This window comes from Bos taurus, chromosome 6, assembly GCF_002263795.3.
Source record: "Bos taurus isolate L1 Dominette 01449 registration number 42190680 breed Hereford chromosome 6, ARS-UCD2.0, whole genome shotgun sequence".
Lineage (NCBI taxonomy): Eukaryota > Metazoa > Chordata > Mammalia > Artiodactyla > Bovidae > Bos > Bos taurus.
The window spans coordinates 30,378,189-30,399,182 of record NC_037333.1 but is presented as its reverse complement, the minus strand read 5'-3'; the positions used below and the strand labels follow the sequence as shown (position 1 = coordinate 30,399,182).

At 39.9% G+C, this 20,994-nt stretch overlaps 1 protein-coding gene across 6 annotated transcripts in view; it reads left to right on the top strand.

The window, feature by feature from the left end:
• The first annotated feature begins 221 nt into the window (after window positions 1-221).
• The window catches only part of SMARCAD1 (SWI/SNF-related, matrix-associated actin-dependent regulator of chromatin, subfamily a, containing DEAD/H box 1), a 90,705-nt gene continuing 69,932 nt past the window's right edge, over window positions 222-20,994 (top strand). For 2 of the 6 annotated variants that reach the window (XM_010805997.4, XM_010805996.4), the window contains exons 1-2: window positions 233-343; window positions 953-1,191. In XM_010805997.4, coding sequence (XP_010804299.1) covers window positions 1,002-1,191 — 190 coding nt within the window. In that variant the 5' untranslated portion in view covers window positions 233-343; window positions 953-1,001. Of the gene's footprint in view, window positions 344-497; window positions 679-952; window positions 1,192-4,346; window positions 4,438-20,994 lie in introns of those variants that run through there. The other 4 variants (XM_024993246.2, XM_005207731.5, NM_001205432.1 and 1 more) reach the window with 3 other exon arrangements.

Genomic DNA, 20,994 nt, shown 5'->3' with positions numbered 1-20,994 from the left:
ATATTATATTAAATATCCTTATTAGGCTATTTATTGTCATTGTGTTATTTATTATTGTTCTACTTAACAACTTTCTGGCTAACCTGGAGAGACAGGCCACAAGCGCGCTTCCAAGGGAAAGAGGCGGATACAGGTTACCATGACAACGGCGCGCGCCTAGACATTTTTCCCCTCGCACGTCGCTGGGGAAGAGAAAAGCCTAGGTTGCGTGTTGCGTCATCACTGCGCGCTCATTGGGCTTCTCCGTGCTGTTTTAGAAGGTCCCGGCCCGGCTACCGTCGCTGCACGCCAAGAATTATTTTTGCTTTTCATTCTTTGTTAAGCGCACCGAAGTTGCAAGACTGTAAGTACTAGGGGGAGAGTGATAGAGAGCAAGCGATCGTTGAAAGAGATGCCTCAGCAGTCTGCACTTCTGAATCTTCCCTGTGTTTTCTTGATCCTATCAGCTTCCTCTCAGCTGGGCTCGCGCCGCGTCAACTTCCGGGCGGGTGCCCGCCACTACGGCCTCCGCCGCTCCCCTGCTTTGGCCCCTTTGTGTCCCTGCAGTGTCGAGGCACGGGCCCTGGCACGTCCTTTCTCGAGGCAGGGAGCATCTTAGTACAGGGAGTCTCTCTCACTGTGGGCGGGCGCGCGGCCCGCAGGGGAGTTAGCGTGGGGAACGTGCCCGCGCGTGCTGGGGTAAGAGGAGGTTGCGCGAGGGTCAGCGTGTGGTTCTAGGAAGGAAGGGCGGGGGTGGGGGAGAGAGGGAGTGAAAAAAAGCAATGGAAAATTTTAAAAGGATACCCCTGTCCACCTGATTGTTATGGCCTAACAATGAAGCGCAGCCATAATAGTCATGCTGAGCCACTGGCATGTTTGCGGGCACTTAATTGCCTTGGGAATGAACTGCTGTGGCTTTGTATTTTATGTTGTTTTCATGGCCTCTTTTTCTCTTTTTATTTTCTCCCTGCAGATAGTTCACCTATAGCGCCAAACCCCACGAAGTGGTAGTTTATATCAATATGAATCTTTTCAACCTGGACCGTTTTCGCTTTGAGAAAAGAAATAAGATTGAGGAAGCGCCCGAAGCAACCCCTCAACCCTCCCAGCCTGGCCCTTCTTCACCAATTTCTCTTAGTGCTGAAGAGGAGAATGCTGAAGGGGAAGTTAGCAGGGCAGGCACCCCTGATTCAGATGTAACTGAAAAAACAGGTGAGTTACAATGTTAGAAATTGATACAGCATCAAGAGAGTTTCGTGTTTTTGTTTTTGTTTTTTAAGAAGAAAAGCAGAAGAGATTCTGATTTCTGTTCTTGATGTCATACATACTGATGCATTGTCCTTCACCATGCCCTTTTACATGCAGCTTCGGGGCTGCCATAGGCGCCATGTACCTCCAACTGATTATCCGTCCATAGTTGTTTCACTTCTGCATAAGTTCTTAAATATGGCCCAGTGATGGCAGCTAAAATCAGAATTTAGGTCAGAATGGCAGCTATGGGAAAAAGAACTAGGTGATTCAGTCCTATGATAGATTTTGAGGCTGTTACTGCCACACATTTAAATTCATTCCAGTATTTCTCCAAAAAAAATTGATAACCTGCTGTGAGCTAAGACTTGATTCAAGGTTGCCTGAAGAAAACGTCTATGAACAAATGAAGAGCAGGTCACATTCAGATTTTGCCAACCACTGACTTCCAAAGTGCATATGAATAATTTTTTTTCCTTTGAGTTTTTTTTTTTTTTTTTAATATCGACTGTTTTTTTTTTAATCTATATTGAATTTGTTACAATATTGCTTCTGTGTTTCCATTTTTTTGACCTCAAGAGATCTGGGATCTTAGCTCCCTGAGCAAGGATCTGAACCCACACCTCTGCATTGGCATTTGAAATCTAAACCATTGGACAACAGGGGAAGTCCCAATAATTGGTGTTCTTCATGGTGGTTCTTCATTTTTTTAACCTCTTCAGCAAATTGTTACGAACAGTAGGGTTTGAGAAAGCGAAAAATTAGCATCCCCATCTTAATCTGTGTTCTTCTGACAGTTAACTATTAGTATATATTTGAACTGCTGCTATGTTTTAGTCATAATGGTGAGTGGTTCATATTCTCTTATTAAAACAGGCCTACAAGATATTACCCACATTTTGAAGAAATGAGACCTGGTGGGTAAAGTTGGGAAGTTGGTGGAACCGGAGCTCAAATCCAAGCAATCTAATTCTTGAACTTAAACTTTTAATCATTTATGTCACTCAGTTTCTAATGAAGGATGAAAGGAATATTAGAAGTTATATTTTAATGTTTATTTCAGTAATACCCTTTTTAGTGTAAAGCTCAGTATTTCATAAGCACCTTTTAAATTACAGAATTAGTAATATTTGTCTTTACCCTTGATATCCCCATTTTGTTTGCTGTTCTACTTAAATATAACATTGAAAACAGTCCCTACAAGTTATCATTAGAATAACAATTTAAATACTTAGGTGTAATTGGAACTTGATGGAACAATTTGGTAGGTGTGACTAACTGGTAATTAGGAATCAAATTTTGCAAGGCTTTGTTTATTCGAAGAATTTTGAACTTAACCTAAATTCAGAGCACTGAAAGATTTAAGCACGAGTGACATCCCTGTGTGCATTCTTTCAGCAGATAATTTGGTTTGCATAACATGCTGTCATTAATGTCTAAACATCCAGGTACTTTAATATTTTAACTAAATATTTTAATCTGTTTATTCTGTGGTTAGGGAAGGAAAGGCCAGGGTGTAGGCATGGGATGTTGAGTCCTTGGGAGCCTCTGCTTCTTAATTTTTGTTAAATGGGACATCGGAGAAGTAACTCAGATTTTCTGAGATCCACAGTTTTTTCATCTCTAAAATAAAAACACTTTGTAAAGTGGAATTTAATGAAATGTTTCAGTTATTTATCAGTAATGTAAAATTTTTAGTTTCTTTTTCTAATCAGAAGGTGTTTTTTCTGCTTTCCTTTTTTTCTCTAAGGAGACTTCGCTTCTTTTCTCTTTATTTGGACTTTCCATATGTAAATTCTTTTTAAAACTGAGATTGCTTTAGAAATTGTGGGGTAAGTCTTAATGACACTTGGGAATTACAAAAATCAAGTTTGTTCCAGGAGTGGTAAGGATTCATCCTCCTTGGAAGAGAGAGCTTTGCTTACTGAAAAGATTATTTTAATTGATCCTGTAGATTTTTGAGAATCTTGAAAAGTAAGGCAAAGTTTAGACTTAATATTATAGGTACTCCAGAGGTACTTATTTAGTCGCTAAGTCATGTCTGAATATTTGCAGCCCCAGGGACTGTAGCCCACGAGGCTCCTCTGTCTGTGAGATTTCCCAGGCAAGAGTGCTGGAGTGGGTTGTCATTTCCTTCTCTAAGGGATCTTCCTGACCCAAGGATCGAACCCGAGTCTCCTGCATTGGTTTGCAGATTCTCTACCACTGAGCCACCAGGGAAGCCCTTGGGTAAAATAATGAAAGAAACTTGTTTTGTAAAAAAAAAAAATCAACCTGGCAGTCATGAAACCTATGTATTGCTAGAGTGTAGTGTTTAAAGGGAGAGAAATCATTTGGGAAGCTCTTTTAATCCAAACAGCAGTGGCAGTACAAACAGAAGAACAAGGCTTAAGAGTTTCAGAGTAAGAAAGTACAAGATTTTACATCTGGGTCCTTGTGTAGGAATGAGATAAAATGGATGTTAAGGATCTTAGTTTAAGTAATTGAGGGGAATAAAGGTAGTTCTATACATTAGAATAGGTATGAAGTACCCACTGTAAGACCTTGGGTATGCCTTTAAAAATTCAAATGAGAATCAAAGGTCCTGCCCTGAGTTTGAAAGTGAGAATCGCTCATGTCCAACTCTCTGACCCCTTGGACTATAGAGTCCCTAGAATTCTCCAGGCCAAAATACTGGAGTAGTTAGCCTTTCCCTTCTCCAGGGGATCTTCCCAACCCAGGGATTGAACCCAGGTCTCCCACGTTGCAGGCAGATTCTTTACCAGCTGAGCCACAAGGGGAGCCTGCCAGTTAAGCAGTAGACCAAAAGCAGGTTAACTTAGCATGGCGGGAGAGGGGTGCTGAAATAAACATCAGGCCTTGGGCCCCTGGCTTCCCAGGTGGTGGTAGTAGTAAAGAACCCTGCCTGCCAGTGCAGGAGACATAAGAGACCCTGGTTCGATCCCTGAGTTGGGAAGATCTCCTGGAGAAGGGAATGGCAACCCACTCCAGTATTCTTGCCTGGAGAATCCCATGGACAGAGGAGTCTGGTGGGCTACAGTCCATGGGGTTCTAAAGAACCAGACACAATCGAGCGTGCGTACACACGGTTCCGAGGAGAGGTCAACACACTAAAATTGGATTTAAGATCAGACTGAATATGGACATTGGGAAATCAGTGGACGTATCATCAGTGGGATATGAATATTGACCTTTCTTTATCATCAACCGGTAATTTACTCTTATTATGTAGAATTAGGCTACATTTGTTTATTTACATCAGTTTTAGGGTCTGAGTCCACTTACAGGATGGAAATTGTATGTGGTTAAAATTACCTGTTATCACTCTTTCTCAGATAATCCAATTATTTTACCTAAGAGTTAAGATTTTATTTTATACCACTCTCCTTCAGTTACAGTGCCACAGGGACACTGTTCCTTGAATATGCCAAACCCCATTCAATCTTTTCTTCTTCCTATATGCTTTTCCATCTGCCTCCAAGACGCTTTCTCTTGTTATCTGCATGTGACTCTGCTGTTGTATTAGGACTTAGTGAAATGTTAGCTTTTTTTAAGAAGGTCTTTTCTTGATTACTCTCTAAAGTAGCAACCCTCACCCCCTTTACTGTATTTTTCTGTATAGTATCCATCACTAACTTTGCATTATGTATTTATGTTCCACTTATTAGAATGTAAGATCTGTGAGAGCAAAGACCTGGTTTACCTATCTGTCCATCCCCATTGCTTAGAACAATGATTGGTGTATAGTAGGCATTCAAAGTATGTGTTGAAAAAAGGAGTATTGAATGATGAATAGGTGATAATAGTACTTCGTACATATTTTTAAATGTCCCTCTTCCTCTTTATGATCGTGAAACAGTGCCATAGCCATCAGTCATCTTTAGCCTGGGATACTTGAAACTACCTTTGATAGAGGGCAGGCTCCCTTAATCCAGCCTTTGGCTATGAGGGCATACACTTAACCTGTGGGTCGCCTCCCCCCACCTCGGTTTATTTTACTCTCATTAGTGCCTGGAGTTATCAGTCATTACTACTTACATTTTCTTTTTTATTTTACTTTTCTGGGAGCATAGCAGGTTTGGAGAGAATAAAGCAGTGACAAATGAGTGTGAGAGGAGAGAATCTACTGTTTTATGCATAAAGAATAAAACATTGAGCTAAGCATGATCCTCAAGGAGCACCAAGAGGAAAGAACACATAAATATATATGGTTAAAATAGCACAATGTGGTAACTTCTAATAAAGGAAGATATTAAGCAGTGTAGGACCGCAGTCTAATTCACAGTGATTAGATTATTCCTTCTTTCTGCAGAGAATCAGGAAAAATCATAGAGAAATGACTGAGTGAACACTAAACAATGACTCATTGCTTATTCAGTGAACAAGGGATAAAAGCATGTTGCCTTGGAATGTGGTATGTGAATGGAATAGGTGAAGTTATCTATGGAAGAGGAGGTATAGGGCAGTATGCATGAAGCAGAAAAGATTTAGAAACAGAGACTGGTGGGTTTTGAGAGGCCTATTTATATGCTCTCCCAGGGAGAATGGACTTGATTTGGTATACATTATACAGAACATTTCAGTATGGGAGAAATAGCAATGAAACTGTTGGAATAATTGAAGCCTAAATACAGGGAAATGACAGAGGAGGCAGTTTAGAGATGTTTTATATGATATGTATATGATGATATTTGATGATCAGTTAAATGTGGAGGATTTAAAGGTAATGCAGATGTTCCTTGCTTGGACAGCTGAGTTAGTAGCACTATCAACTGAATTAGGCAGCAGGATTAAGAGATAGATACCAAAACATGTTGAATTTGCGTTTATGTTTTAGTAGCAAGGTCTAGTAGAGGGTTGAACATTGGAGTTTAGGGCTCAGAGAATGGTTGGAATATGAGAAATCAACTTTGAAGTCATCCTTGAGGTAGTTACCCACCCCCGCCCCCAGCCAAAAAAATGTCCTAAACAAAATAGATAGTAAGAAGCATCAGTATTTAAAAATGGATAAAGGAAGGGAAACCAATGAAAGATATAAAGGATGACAGAATAGTAAGCAAATGGTAATACCCTGAAAGCAAAAGAAAGGGGAGTTTCCACATTGGTGTTGTATAGTGAACAGTATCAAATGTTGCAGAGAAATCAGTTTGAATGAGATCTGATCAGAGACCTCTTTTCTTTGAAATTAAAGTTCCTGTTGGCCCATAGCAGTTTCAATAGAAAACTAAGCAGATGAAGACTCCTATTCCAACAAGGGAAAGAGAACAGCTTGATGAGGAAATAATGTCAAGAAAAGATGTCTGAGGAACATTGAAAATTGAGCATATTTTTTAGCTGAGGGAAAGAAGCTAGTGGAGGGGGAAAGGATGAAAGACGGGGGATGGTATCTGATGAGAGGCGTCAGGGAGGTAGGAGTGCAACTGTAGCTGGACTGTTTAACTTTGAGAAAAACATGAAGACACATTTTACCCAGGGGAATGGGAGTAAAAGAGAAAAATAGATGATTCATAGGTGGTTCTGAGGTTGGAATGGAGGAAAGCTTTAGTGTATGCTTGATGAATTTCTTAATGAAATGGTCAGTCTTCTATAGTGGCTGCCATTTTGGTGTGGTCATCATGTTGAAAGTAACTGTTGTTAATAAGTAGGAGGAAAAAATTTTTTAATTGTGAAAAGATTTCCAAGGAACAATGCTCTGCCACTTACGGATTCTACAATCTTATCACTTTTGGACTTCACTTCCTTTGTCTATTTGTTCTCTGAAATCAAAATGAATGAGATCATTTGAATGATGAAGCTGCACGTATCATTTTAACCTCACGATTCTTTAACTGTTGAGTGATACTTTAACTACTGAGTCCTCTTAAGTGTGTGTGGCCAAAATGTGAATCCTCATTTTATCTTTGGATAGAAATTCTGGTTTCCTAATGTCTGCTAGTATTAGTTGAAGAGTCGTATTTGTTAAAAAGATTAGTGCTCAATTGTTCTAATAGAAAGTACTGTGAGTCTAAATGTCTTAAATTCATTTTAAATGTACATTTTTTGTCTATGTTTTCCTTTTCTACCTTTTTAGTTTTTGTGCTGCTTTCTTCAAAATAAAGTGTTATATAAAAAATGATTATAACAATTGTGTAATGGAGAGACTCTAATGTAATCTTTTCATTTAGTGTTGGTATTTTCATTTTTTCATTTTTTTCCCTACCTATATGTATTCTAGGTTGTTGGTTTTTTGTGTTTTTTTTTTTAGATAAAATAGTATTATGTATATTGTAATGCAGCTCACTATTGACTAAAAAGTAGATTTGGGGGGGGTTCCCCCAAATGCCATGCTGCATGTGCTTAGTTGCCCAGTTGGGTATTAAACACATGCCTACTGCGGTGGAAGTGCAGTCTCTTAACCACTGGACTGCCAGGGAAGTCCCCTCAAAGTAGATTTTTTTTATGTTTTCCCTGTTCATATAAAATATGTTATACTTGAATTGTTTTTAGTGACTACAGTATGTCTTATACATTGATGTATTATAATTCATATAGTTCCGTGTTAATAGACATTGGTTGTTTTGGTTAATTTCCTCTTTTTGTTTTAAAGAATGCTGTAGTGACCATTCTTTTATATTGATGTTTTTGCCTGTGTACAATCTGTGGAAAAATTCTGGGAAATGAAATTGTCATGTTAGAAGGAATATGAATTAATATTTTAGTAATTGCCAAATAACCCATCATAATAGTTTTACCAGTTTGCACTAGACTACAGGCTGGTTTCAGATGTCTGCTTTTTCATACCAGGCCAGAATATTGCAAACCTTTCTAATCTTTAAAAGGCTAATGAATGATTAAATTACCTTTTTTTTTTTTTTATTCCAGTCTTTTAATTCTGTTTGTTGTTTACAACAGAGAAGTTTTCCATTTTTAAATGGTCAGTTTGTTAATCTTTTTCTTTAAGGCTTATGGTTTTAGGTCCCGATCAGAACTGATAAAAGAAAGCCATTCCCTACCACCACATTATAAATATATCCATCCGTATTTTCTTCTTTCACATCTGTTGGATCTTAGTTCCCTATTCAGGGATTGAATCAGGCCCTCACCAGTGAAAACCCAGAGTTCTAACCACTGGACCACTGGGGAATTCCCTGAGCAGTCATATTTTGAAAGCAGTCGTTTTTTTGAGCAGTAGGTGTAACAACAGTGGGTTTAAAATACTTAGTATTTTAAACAACTGTTTTAAACAACTTTTCTGTCATCCAGGCTTTGTTCCATTTATTTATAGAGCATAGGCAGAGTAGATTTAGCATAATTCTTAAGAGCCTTAAGATTTTCGGGCATGATAAATTAGCAGTGGTTTCAACTAAAGTCACCAGCTACATTAGCCCCTAACAGGAGACTCAGCCTATCCTTTTAAGCCAGACATTGACTTCTCCTCTCTAGCTCTGGAGGTCCTAGATGGAACCTTCTTCCATTAGAAGGTTGTTTGGTTGACACTGAAACTTTTCTTGTTTAATGTAGCCACTTTCCTTAATTATCTTAGCTAAATCTTCTGGATATCTTGCTGCAGTTTCTACATCAGTACTTCTTGCTTCATCATGCACTTGTATGTTATGGAGACAACTACTTTCCTTCAGCCTTATGAACTAACTTCTTCAAGCTTCAAACTTTTTTCCTTGCAACTTTCTCACCTCTCTCAGCCTTCATAGAAAGAAAGAGATAGGGTCTTGCTCTGAATTAGGCTTTGGCTTAAGGGAGTGCTGAGGCTGGTTTAACCTTTTATCCAGACCACTGAAAGTTTCTCCATATCAGCAGTAAAGCTGTTTGGCTTCTTGTTTGTAGATTGACTAGAGTAGAATTTCTAATTTTCTTCCAGAACTTTGCCTTTGCATTCATGTCTTGGCTAACTGCTGCAAGAGGCCTAACTTTCAGCCTGTCTTTGCTTTTGACCTGCCTTCTCACTAACTTTAAACATTTCCATCTTTTTATTTAGAGAGAGGAATGTGCAACTCTTCCTTTCTCTTGAATACTTAGAGGCCATTGGAGGGTTAGTATCTGACCTAATTTATTGTTGTGTCTTAAGGAATAGGGAAGCTGGAAGAGGGGGAAAGTGATGAAGGAAGTGGCAGGTGGGTGGAGCAGTCAAAACACATAAAACGTTTTATCAGTTAAGTTTGCCATTTTATATGTGTGCTTTTGGGGCACCTAAAACAATTACAACAGTAATATCAAGGATCACTGATGACCGGTCGCCGTAACAAACATCACCATACAATATTTGAAATGTTACAAGAATTATTACCAAAATACGGCAGAGAGACATGAAGTGAGCAAATGCTGTTGGAAAAAATGTCAGTAACCTTGCTCAACATATGGTGCCATCAACCTTCAATTTGTAAAAAAAAAAAAAAAGCACTGTATCTGTGAAATGCAAGAAAAGAGGTATTCCTGTACTGTAGATTTTAATATGTTTTTGCTTTTTCTTCTTCTTGGACCTGAGAGTTTAAAGGAGTGGTTTCTTTTGTTTTTCTTGTTTATTTGTTGTTTTAATATCCAAGTAACTGAAATTTTGCTTCAACATTATTATTAACATTTACTTCCAATTTTACTTTTTGTGACCAGAGAATGTAGTCTGTAATATTTCATCTTTGATGAATTTACTGAGATATTCTTTTTGGCCTACTAAAGAATTTCTGTAAAAGCTCTGAGTACTTGAAAATGCATAATCTAATTACACATTTACTTATATGTCAAAAATAATGAGTTATTATTTATATCATTTTTTTCAAACTGGATTACAAACATGTCATAAAGTCAGTTTCTTGGATCCTGGCTGAATGCATATAACTTATTTTTCATAGATACAACAAATAGAAAATTATCAAAGTATAACAGTAAAGCCTATGAGACCTTTGTTATATAACTAGTGATCTGTGTGTTTAGGGTCATAATCTATAATGTGTCTCTTACAGTAGGTACCAATCAAAATAGTTTAAAAAATATCTTTTTATATCTTAATTATTTTGGTGCTGCCTTTTCTATTAAGAGTTTAGACTAGACAGTTAAAGCCTCATTTTTGTCTCTGTTGACTTTTTGTTCTATGTATCCTGCCATGTTTATGCATTTCATTATTAAAATTCATTTGTACATGTCAGTTATGTTTTTAATGTAGATATAAATTCTTATTAAAAAGTACTTTTCAGGTTTAACACTTTGACCTTGTCCATTATAAATCACATGACTCTTTCCTTTACATTTTTTCTGTTTATCTTTACCTTTTCTTTTGGCTTAAGCCTGAAATGTTTCTTCTTTCTCATTTTAAGCTAGTGTATGAGAAACTAATCTTCAATCTTTTAGTGTATTCCTTGTCTTTTTTGAGAGCTTTCATCAGAGATAGTTTGATTTATCTAAGATGCTGAAGATCCCTGTCTACTATGTCGTTCAAATTAGGACTGTCCAGATTATATTTTCTTAATTTTTTTAATTTTTATTTTTTGGCTGCACTGGGTCTTCCATCGCCGTGCAGGCTTTTTTGTGGTGAGCAGGGCCTTCTTTCTAGTTGTGGTGCACAGGCTTTTCATTGTGGTGGCTGCTCTTGTTGCAGAGCACAGGCTCTAGAGCATACAGGCTTGCAGGCTCCAGAGCACAGGCTCAGTAGTTGGGGCACACAGGCTTAGTTGCTCCTTGGCATGTGGGATCGAACCCAGGTCTCCTCCACTGGCAGGCAGATTCTATACCACTGAGCCACCAGGGAAGCCTAAGACTGTCCAGAATTTATGATCTGTTTTTTTGGTAATAAACCTTTTAAAGGGGCAATTGTATGATGTGCTTCACTAGGAATGGCCTTGAAAGGAACGGCCTTGAAAGTCAGTTGCCATATTAGAGAATTGAATCATGTAGAACAGCACACAATTAGAATGTCAAAATGGCAAAAAGGCACACTTACATAAGACTACGGGACAGAATCAAAGGTTTAAGTGTTTTCATTCTACTTTGGCATCACCTTTATTTGTGGATTAACAAATTGATGTAGACTTTTCTGTGTGAATTCATAATCTCCTAGCAGTGATTTTTTTCTTTTGAATAGTTTTTGATCTGGGATCCCTTGGAAAGGTAGAATCAGTGGCAGGTGTTTAAATCCTTCTTTTGTGTGATGGTAGACTTAGGTATGAAAATGAATAAATGTATACTGGAATAATTTAGGATATAAGTTTGTCTTCTGTTTGCACACCACTAATGGAGAACTGAATGGTTCGCCTTGGAAACGAACAGAGATCATTCTGTCGTTTTTGAGATTGCATCCAAGTACTGCCTTTCGGACTCTTTTGTTGATCATGATGGGTACTCCATTTCTTCTAAGGGATTCCTGCACGCAGTAGTAGATATAATCGTCATCTGAGTTAAATTCACCCATTCCAGTCCATTTTAGTTTGCTGATTCCTAGAATGTTGACATTCACTCTTGCCATCTCTTGTTTGACCACTTCCAATTTGCCTTGATTCATGGACCTGACATTCCAGGTTCCTATGCAATATTGCTCTTTATAGCATCGGACCTTGCTTCTATCACCAGTCACATCCACAGTTGGGTATTGTTTTTGCTTTGGCTCCATCCCTTCATTCTTTCTGGAGTTATTTCTCCACTGATCTCTAGTAGCACGTTGGGCACCTAGTGACCTGGGGAGTTCCTCTTTCAGTATCCTATCATTTTGCCTTTTCATACTGTTCATGGGGTTCTCAAGGCAAGAATACTGAAGTGGTTTGCCATTCCCTTCTCCAGTGGACCACATTCTGTCAGACCTTTCCACCATGACCCACCTGTCTTGGGTGGCCTCACAAGCATGGCTTAGTTTCATTGAGTTAGACAAGGCTGTGGTCCTGGTGTGATTAGATTGACTAGCTTCTTTGAGTATGGTTTCAGTGTGTCTGCCCTCTGATGCCGTCTTGCAACACCTATCGTCTTACTTGGGTTTCTCTTACCTTGGACGTGGGGTATCTCTTCACAGCTGCTCCTGCAAAGCACAGCCGCTGTTCCTTACCTTGGACGAGGGTTATCTCCTCATTGCCACCCCTCCTGACCTTGAACGTGGAATAGCTCCTCTAGGCCCTCCTGCGCCCCTGCAGCCACCGCTCCTTGGACATGGGGTTGCTCCTCCCGGCTGCCACCCCTGGCCTCGGGCGTGGGGTTGCTGCATTCAGTATCACAGTAATCCAAGTCTATGCCCCAATGAGTAACGCTGAAGAAGCTGAAGTTGAACGGTTCTATGAAGACCTACAAGACCTTTTAAAACTAACACCCGAAAAAGATGTCCTTTTCATTAAAGGAGACTGGAATGCAAAAGTAGGAAGTCAAGAAACACCTGAAGTGACAGGCAAATTTGGCCTTGGAATACGGAATGAAGCAGGGCAAAGACTAATAGAGTTTTTGCCAAGAAAATGCACTGGTCATAGCAAACACCCTCTTCCAACAACACAAGAGAAGACTCTACACATGGACATCACCAGATGGTCAACACCAAAATCAGACTGATTATATTCTTTGCAGCCAAAGATGGAGAAGCTCTATACAGTCAGCAAAAACAAGACCAGGAGCTGACTGTGGCTAAGATCATGAGCTCCTTATTGCCAAATTCAGACTTAAATTGAAGAAAGTAGGGAAAACCACTAGACCACTTAGGTATGACCTAAATCAAATCTCTTATGATTATACAGTGGAAGTGAGAAATAGATGTAAGGGCCTAGATCTGATAGATAGAGTGCCTGATGAACTATGGAATGAGGTTCGTGACATTGTACAGGAGACAGGGATCAAGACCATCCCCATGGAAAAGAAATGCAAAAAAGCAAAATGGCTGTCTGGGGAGGCCTTACAAATAGCTGTGAAAAGAAGAGAAGTGAAAAGCAAAGGAGAAAAGGAAAGATATACGCATTTGAATGCAGAGTTCCAAAGAATAGCAAGGAGAGATAAGGAAGCCACCTTCAGCGATCAATGCAAAGAAATAGAGGAAAACAATAGAATGGGAAGGACTAGAGATCTCTTCAAGAAAATTAGAGATGCCAAGGGAACATTTCATTCAAAGATGGGCTCGATAAAGGACAGAAATGGTATGGACCTGACAGAAGCAGAATATATTAAGAAGAGGTGGAAAGAATACATAGAAGAACTATACAAAAAAGATCTTCACGACCAAAATAATAATGATGGTGTGATCACTGACCTAGAGCCAGACATCCTGGAATGTGAAGTCAAGTGGGTTTAGAAAGCATTACTACGAACAAGCTAGTGGAGGTGATGGAATTCCAGTTGAGCTATTTCAAATCCTGAAAGATGATGCTGTGAAAGTGCTGCACTCAATATGCCAGCAAATGTGGAAAACTCAGCAGTGGCCACAGGACTGGAAAAGGTCAGTTTTCATTCCAATCCCAAAGAAAGGCAATGCCAAAGAATGCTCAAACTACGACACAATTGCACTCATCTCACACGCTAGTAAAGTAATGCTCAAAATTCTCCAAGCCAGGCTTCAGCAATATGTGAACCGTGAACTTCCTGATGTTCAAGCTGGTTTTAGAAAAGGCAGAGGAAACAGAGATCAAATTGCCAACATCCGCTGGATCATGGAAAAAGCAAGAGAGTTCCAGAAAAACATCTATTTCTGCTTTATTGACTATGCCAAAACCTTTGACTGTGTGGATCACAGTAAACTGTGGAAAATTCTGAAAGAGATGGGGATACTAGAGCACCTGACCTGCCTCTTGAGAAACCTACATGCAGGTCAGGAAGCAACAGTTAGAACTGGACATGGAACAACAGACTGGTTCCAAGAAGAAAAGGAGTACGTCAAGGCTGTATATTGTCACCCTGCTTATTTAACTTATATGCAGAGTACATCATGGGAGAAGGCAATGGCACCCCACTCCAGTACTTTTGCCTAGAAAATCCCGTGGATGGAGGAGCCAGGTGGGCTGCAGTCCATGGGGTCGCTAGAGTCGGACAAGACTGAGCAACTTCACTTTCACGCATTGGAGAAGGAAATGGCAACCCACTCATGTTCTTGCCTGGAGAGTCCCAGGGACAGGGAAGCCTTGTGGGCTGCCACCTCTGGGGTTGCGCAGAGTCGGATACCACTGAAGCAACTTAGCAGCAGCAGCAGAGTACATCATGAGAAACACTGGGCTAGAAGAAGCAAAAGCTGGCATCAAGATTGCCAGGAGAAATATCAATAACCTCAGATATGCAGATGACACCACCCTTGTGGCAGAAAGTGAAGAGGAACTAAAAAGCCTCTTGATGAAAGTGAAAGTGGAGAGTGAAAAAGTTGGCTTAAAGGTCAACATTCAGAAAACGAAGATCATGGAATCCGGTCCCATCACTTCATGGGAAATAGATGGGGAAACAGTGGAAACAGTGTCAGACTTTACGTTTTGGGGCTCCAAAATCACTGCAGATGGTGACTGCAGCCATGAAATTAAAAGATGCTTACTCCTTGGAAGGAAAGTTATGACCAACCTAGATAGCATATTCAAAAGCAGAGACATTACTTTACCAACTCTAGTCAAGGCTATGGTTTTTCCAGTGGTCATGTATGGTGTGAGAGTTGGACTGTGAAGAAGGCTGAGCGCCGAAGAATTGATGCTTTTGAACTGTGGTGTTGGAGAAGACTCTTGAGAGTCCCTTGGACTGCAAGGAGATCCAACCAGTCCATTCTGAAGGAGATCAGCCCTGGGATTTCTTTGGAAGGAATGATGCTGAAGCTGAAACTCCAGTACTTTGGCCACCTCATGCGAAGAGTTGACTCATTAGAAAAGACTCTGATGCTGGGAGGGATTGGGGGCAGGAGGAGAAGGGGACGACCGAGGATGAGATGGCTGGATGGCATCATCAACTCGATGGACGTGAGTCTGAGTCAACTCCGGGAGTTGGTGATGGACAGGGAAGCCTGGCGTGCTGCGATTCATGGGGTTATGAAGAGTCTGGCAGGACTGAGCGACTGAACTGAACTGAATGGAGAATTTCATTTGGGCTTATTCCCTTGAACCTTGGAATCTTCTTTCATATGCTAATGATGTAGGTTCCCATTGCCTTTGATAATGGGAAAATACCATCTTCTGTTCCTAAAACAGGATTTTTAAGTTATTTTTACATGAAAGGACAGGCTGTTTTCCCTTACGTTCCTTTAGCATTTTGTTGATTCCTCTCAGGTGGCACAGATTATGATTCATAACATAGCTATTTGTGTACATGGCTATTTAGCTCCTATAATTAGTTTCTTTAGGGCAAGTGGAACTGTAACTTGCCTTTTTTTTTTTTCTTTAATATCCATAACCTCCTGGTACAGTGCCTTAAATACAGCAGGCCTGCAACAAAGTCAGAATAGAGTAGTAGCCAGTGTCTTTTATAATTGTTTCTAGTTGTCACATTGTTTCCCGCATTTCTATCGTTTTCTTTTTTGCTTCCTTCCTGTCTCCTTTGTGCTGTTGCTTAAAAGTGCTTCTTTGCTTTGGTCAAAAAATGTCATTACATCAGGAGTATCTCTTTGGCCATTGGCTATTAGCTATTTTTCCGGTTGTTCTGAAAATAGTCAAACAAATCTAAGCACTTCAGCACTATTATAATTCCAGATTATTGATACTAGAAAGTTGATATTTTATGTAAAGCTCTTACTGTATCCCTTTATTCTTCAAAGTATGACCTGTGAATTTTTGGGTTCCCTTGGACCCAAAAGGGTTAAAACTATTTCATAATAATATTAAGACATTGCCTGCCTTTTTCACTATACTGGTATTTGCACCAATGATGCAAAAGCAGTGATAGGTAAAACTGCTGGTACCCTCGCGTGAATTGAGGCCAAGATTCCAGGCTGTTCTAAATTGTCATTGTATCCTTAAAATTTTTAAATGTCAGTTTCACTTAAGAATGTTCTTGATGAAGCAGTAAAAATAGTTTTTAATAAATCAACCTTTATTAGTAGGCACCATTTTAATATTTTTTGAAACAAAATGTGAACTCCCCTTCGCTGCATGCTGGAATGCAGTGGTTGTCTGAGGAGAAAGCATTTGAGCAGTTGCTTTGAGTTTGAGCTGAGCTTGTCATTATTTCACAGAGCACCATTTTTATTTAAAAGAATAACTGACAAACCACACTATGTAGACAGGTATTTAACAGACATTTTTTTCAAAAAAATGATCTGATATCAAGGAAAACAACTGACAGTATTTATGCAAATGATAAAATTCTAGTTTCAAAGAAAACTTTTGAATTTTGGAAAACCTATCTACAAATGTGATTTTGACAGTCTCCAGATATTTAGAAACCAGTGGTGAGATGAATGAATGTCATTTTTGTAAAAAAATATGACATGTCAACATTGGGAAGATATGCATTATTCAGTGAGTGAACCAATATTTTCCAAAAGATAGTGCACACAATGCTTTAAAAAGATAATGCATGGGTTAAGGGGCTATTAAAGTGCAAGATTGACTGGAACGCTTTAATGTAACAGAATGAAAAGTTCGTTCACATCATTTCAGACTCCACATTGCAACAACCTTTAGAAAAACTACCATCTGTCAAATTTGGGTTCATTGTCAAAAAATACCCACAGTAAAGTAAAACTTTTTTATTTTTAAAAAATATTCCTTCCTTAACTGTGTAACTGTGGTGAGGCATGATTTCCTTTGTAAACCAAACAAAAACAATACACTTCAACAGATAATTGCACAAACAGATATGAGAATCTAGCTGTCTTTCTATTAAACCAGGAATCTTCACAGATTTAAAACAGTGCTACTTGTCTCACTGAATTTGAGGGATGGGGGAGGAAGGAATATAGTTTTCTTATTAATTTTTTTTCTTTTTAAGCATTCCTTCCTTCCTCTTGTTTGCTTTGTGGTTGTGCTGGGCCTTCGTTGCTGCGCTCAGGCTGTCTCTAGTTGCTGCATGCCGCGCTCGTTGCAGTGGCTTCTCTTGTTGTGGCACACAGGCTTAGTGGCCCTGCAGCGTGTGCAGTCCACCTGGACCAGGGATTGAACTGATGTCCCCAGCATTGTCAGGAGGATTTTTAAGCACTGGACCTCCAGGGAAGTCCTAAATAAATTCTTAAACATTTTCTTAGTTACTATTTTCTGATGAGGTAAATATTATAGGTATAACCAGCATAAGCAAAGACTCTTGTGGAGCCCTCATTTTTTTTAAAAGTGAGAAGTTTAAAAGAGGTCCTTAGTTTGAGAAATGCTTTTGTTTTATAATCTTCCCTCATTCCTCCATATTATCAAACCATTTCCTCTGCTGTTAGTCACTTGCCAATCAGGCTTTGGGGGTGCCACTTGGTTCAGGGTAGTATACATGTTTAATGTGTATATGTATATATATATATTTTTTTTTTTCCACAACAGTAAAAGATGTTTATCACTTTTCACAACCAATAGCCAGACAAAAAATAAAAGAATTACAGTTGCAAGCCATAATGGAAACATGATTAACCTAACAGTATGAAATAATTATGTACAATTTGAGGGGTTAAGTAGAGTGATGCGATAGGTGGAAGTGCATACATGCACATCTTTTCATTCATTCAGCCAGTCTGTCTTTTGGTTGGTGCATTTAATGCATTTACGTTTAAGGTAATTATCCATATGTATGGCAAATTAAGTCCCTGGGTTAGGAAGATCCCCTGTAGGAGGGCATGGCAACCCACTCCAGTATTCTTGCCTGGAGAATCCCATGGAGAGAGGAGCCTGGTAAGCTTCAGTCAAAAAGGTCAGAAAGAGTTGGACAAGACTGAAGCAACTGAGCGCATGCACACGCACACATACACACGCATACAATCCTATTACCATTTTCTTAATTGTTTTGGGTTTATTTTGTGTAGATTTTTTTCCTTCTCGTGCATACTGCTTAGAGACATTCCTATAGCATTTGTTGTAAAGCTAGTTTGGTGGTGCTGAATTCTCTTAACTTTTGCTTGTTTGGAAAGCTTTTGATTTTTCCACTGAATCTGAACAAGTGTCCTGCTGGGTAGAGTATTCTTGGTTGTAGTTTCTTCCCTTTTATCGCTTTAAATATGTCGTGCCATTCCCTTCTGGCTTGTAGAGTTGCTGTTGAAATCAGCTAATATAGCCTGATGAGAGTTCCCTTGTATGTTGTCATTTTTCCCCTTGTTGCTTTTAATATTTTATCTTGCTCTTTAATTTTTGTCATTTTGATTACTGTGTGTCTCGGTCTGTTCCTCCTTGGGTTTATCCTGCTTGGGATTCTCTGTGCTTCCTAGACTTGGTTGACTATTTCCTTTACCATCTTAGGGAAGTTTTCAGCTATTATCTTTTCAAATATTTCCTTAGGTCCTTTCTCCCTCTCTTCTCTTTCTGGAAACCCTGGAGAAGGCAATGGCACCCCACTCGAGTACTCTTGCCTGGAAAATCCTATGGATGGAGGAACCTGAAAGGCTTGCAGTCCATGGGGTCGCTGAGGGTCAGACACAATTGAGCGGCTTCACCTTCACTTTTCACTTTCATGCATTGAAGAAGGAAATGGCAGCCCACTCCAGCGTTCTTGCCTGGAGAATCCCAGGGACAGGGGAGCCTGGTGGGCTGCTGTCTGTGGGGTCGTACAGAGTCAGATACGACTGAAGTGACTTAGAAGCAGCAGCAGCAGAGGTCTCTTAGGCTGTCTTCGTTCTTTTTCATTCTTTTTTTCTATATTCTGTTCTGCAACAGTGACTTCCACCATTCTGTCTTCCAGGTCACTTACCCATTCTTCTGCCTCAGTTATTTTGCTATTGCTTCCTTCTAGTGTATTGTTCATCTTTATTCTTTAGTTCTTCTGGGTCTTTGGTAAATATTTCTTGCATCTTCTCCATTCTTTTTCTGAGATCCTGGATCATCTTCACTATCATTATTCTGAATTCTTTTTCTGGAAAGTTGGCCTGTCCCCATTTCATTTAGTTGTTTTTCAGGGGGTTTTATCTAGTCCTTTCATCTGGGATATAACCCTCTGCTTTTTCATTCAGGTTAACTTTCTATGATGTGGTTTTTGTTCTAGTGCTGCAGGATTGTGGTTCTTCTTGCTTCTGTTTGCCTTCTGGTGCATGAGGCTGAGGCTTGTGTAAGATTCCTGATGGGAGGGACTGGGCATGGGAAAAACTGGGACTTACTGTGGTGGGCAGTAAAACTTTAATCCCATTATCTGCTGATGTGTGGGGTTGTGCTTCCTCCCTGTTAGTTATTTAGCCTGAGACGACTCAGCCCTGGGGTCTGTGGGCTTTATGGTAGGGTTAATGGCAACCTTCAAGAGGGCTTATCCTAAGGGGCACCTTCCAGGACTGCTACTGCCAGTGCCTTTGTCCCTGCGGCCATCCGTTGCCAACCCATGCTTCCACAGGAGACCTTCCAACAGTAGCAGGTAGGTCTAGTTCAGTCTCCTGTGGAATCACTGCTCCTTGTGCCTGAATCTTGATACTCTCAAGATTTTGTTTGTGCCCTCCAAGAGCGAAGTCTGTTACCCCCAGTCCTGTGGAAATCCTATAATCAAATCCTGCTGGCCTTCAAAGTCAGAATTCCTGGGGATTCCCAGTCCCTTTACCAGATCCCCAGGTTGGGAAGCCTGACATGGGACTCAGAACCTTCACAATAGTGGGAGAACTTCTTTGGTATTATTGTCCTCCAGATTGTGGGTTACTCACCTGGTGAATATGGGATTTGATTTTATTGTGCTTGTGCCCCCTCCTTCTATCTCCTTGCAGCTTCTTTGTCTTTGGTCTGGGGTATCTTTTTTTGGTGGGCTCCAGCATCCTCCTTTTAATAGTTGTTCAACAACCAGTTGCAATCTTGGTGCTCTTGCAGGAGGAGATGAACATGTGTCATTCTACTCTACTCTCTTGAACCAATCTAATGTATATTTTTTGATGGTGAGCGTTGCATATCCAGTAAAAGCTCTTAGTAATTCAGTACCTATAAGAGAGTAAAGTGAAAGTCACTTAGTCATGTCTGACTCTTTGCAACCCCTGGAGTATATAGTTAATGGAATTCTCCAGGCCAGAATACTGGAGTGGGTAGCCTTTGCCTTCTCTAAGGGATCTTCCCAACCCAGGTATCAAACCCAGGTCTCCCGCATTGCAGGTGGATTCTTTACCAGCTGAGCCACAAGGGAAACCCATAAGAAAGCCCAGCTTTTTTTCCTACCTTATTAATGAAGCATATTGAATGTGAATTTTAAAATTATGTCCTCACCATCTATTTTGTATTATAATCTGTATATAATAAGTAGGGTTTCCCTGGTAGCTCAGCTGGTAAAGAATCTGCATGCAATCCAGGAGGCCCTGGTTTGATTTCTGGGTTGGCAAGTTCCCCTGGAAAAGGGATAGGCTACCCACTCCAGTATTCTTGGGCTTCCCTGGTGGCTCAGATGGGAAAGAATCTGCCTGCAGTGTGAGAGGCCTGGATTCGATTCCTGGATTGGGAAGATCAGAGGAGAAGATTAAAGAAAAGATGAATATATAATCAGTTCAAGAAACTCTAGTGCTCCTACTGCTCACTAATAGAATTTTTACCACCTGCCACCCCCGCTGCCCCCAAACAAACAGTAAGACTAGTTTGAAAAGCTTGTTCTTCACTTTGAATAAGGAAGCTTTTTAAAGAAAAGAGGACAATCCAAATCATTTTGTCATAGCCCTTTTCAAAAAGCTGGACAGTGTTGAACTGTTAAAATTATATGCATTCAGTTCAGTCGCTCATTGTATCCGACTTTTTGTGACCCCGTGAGCCACAGCACACCAGGCCTCCTTGTCCATCACCA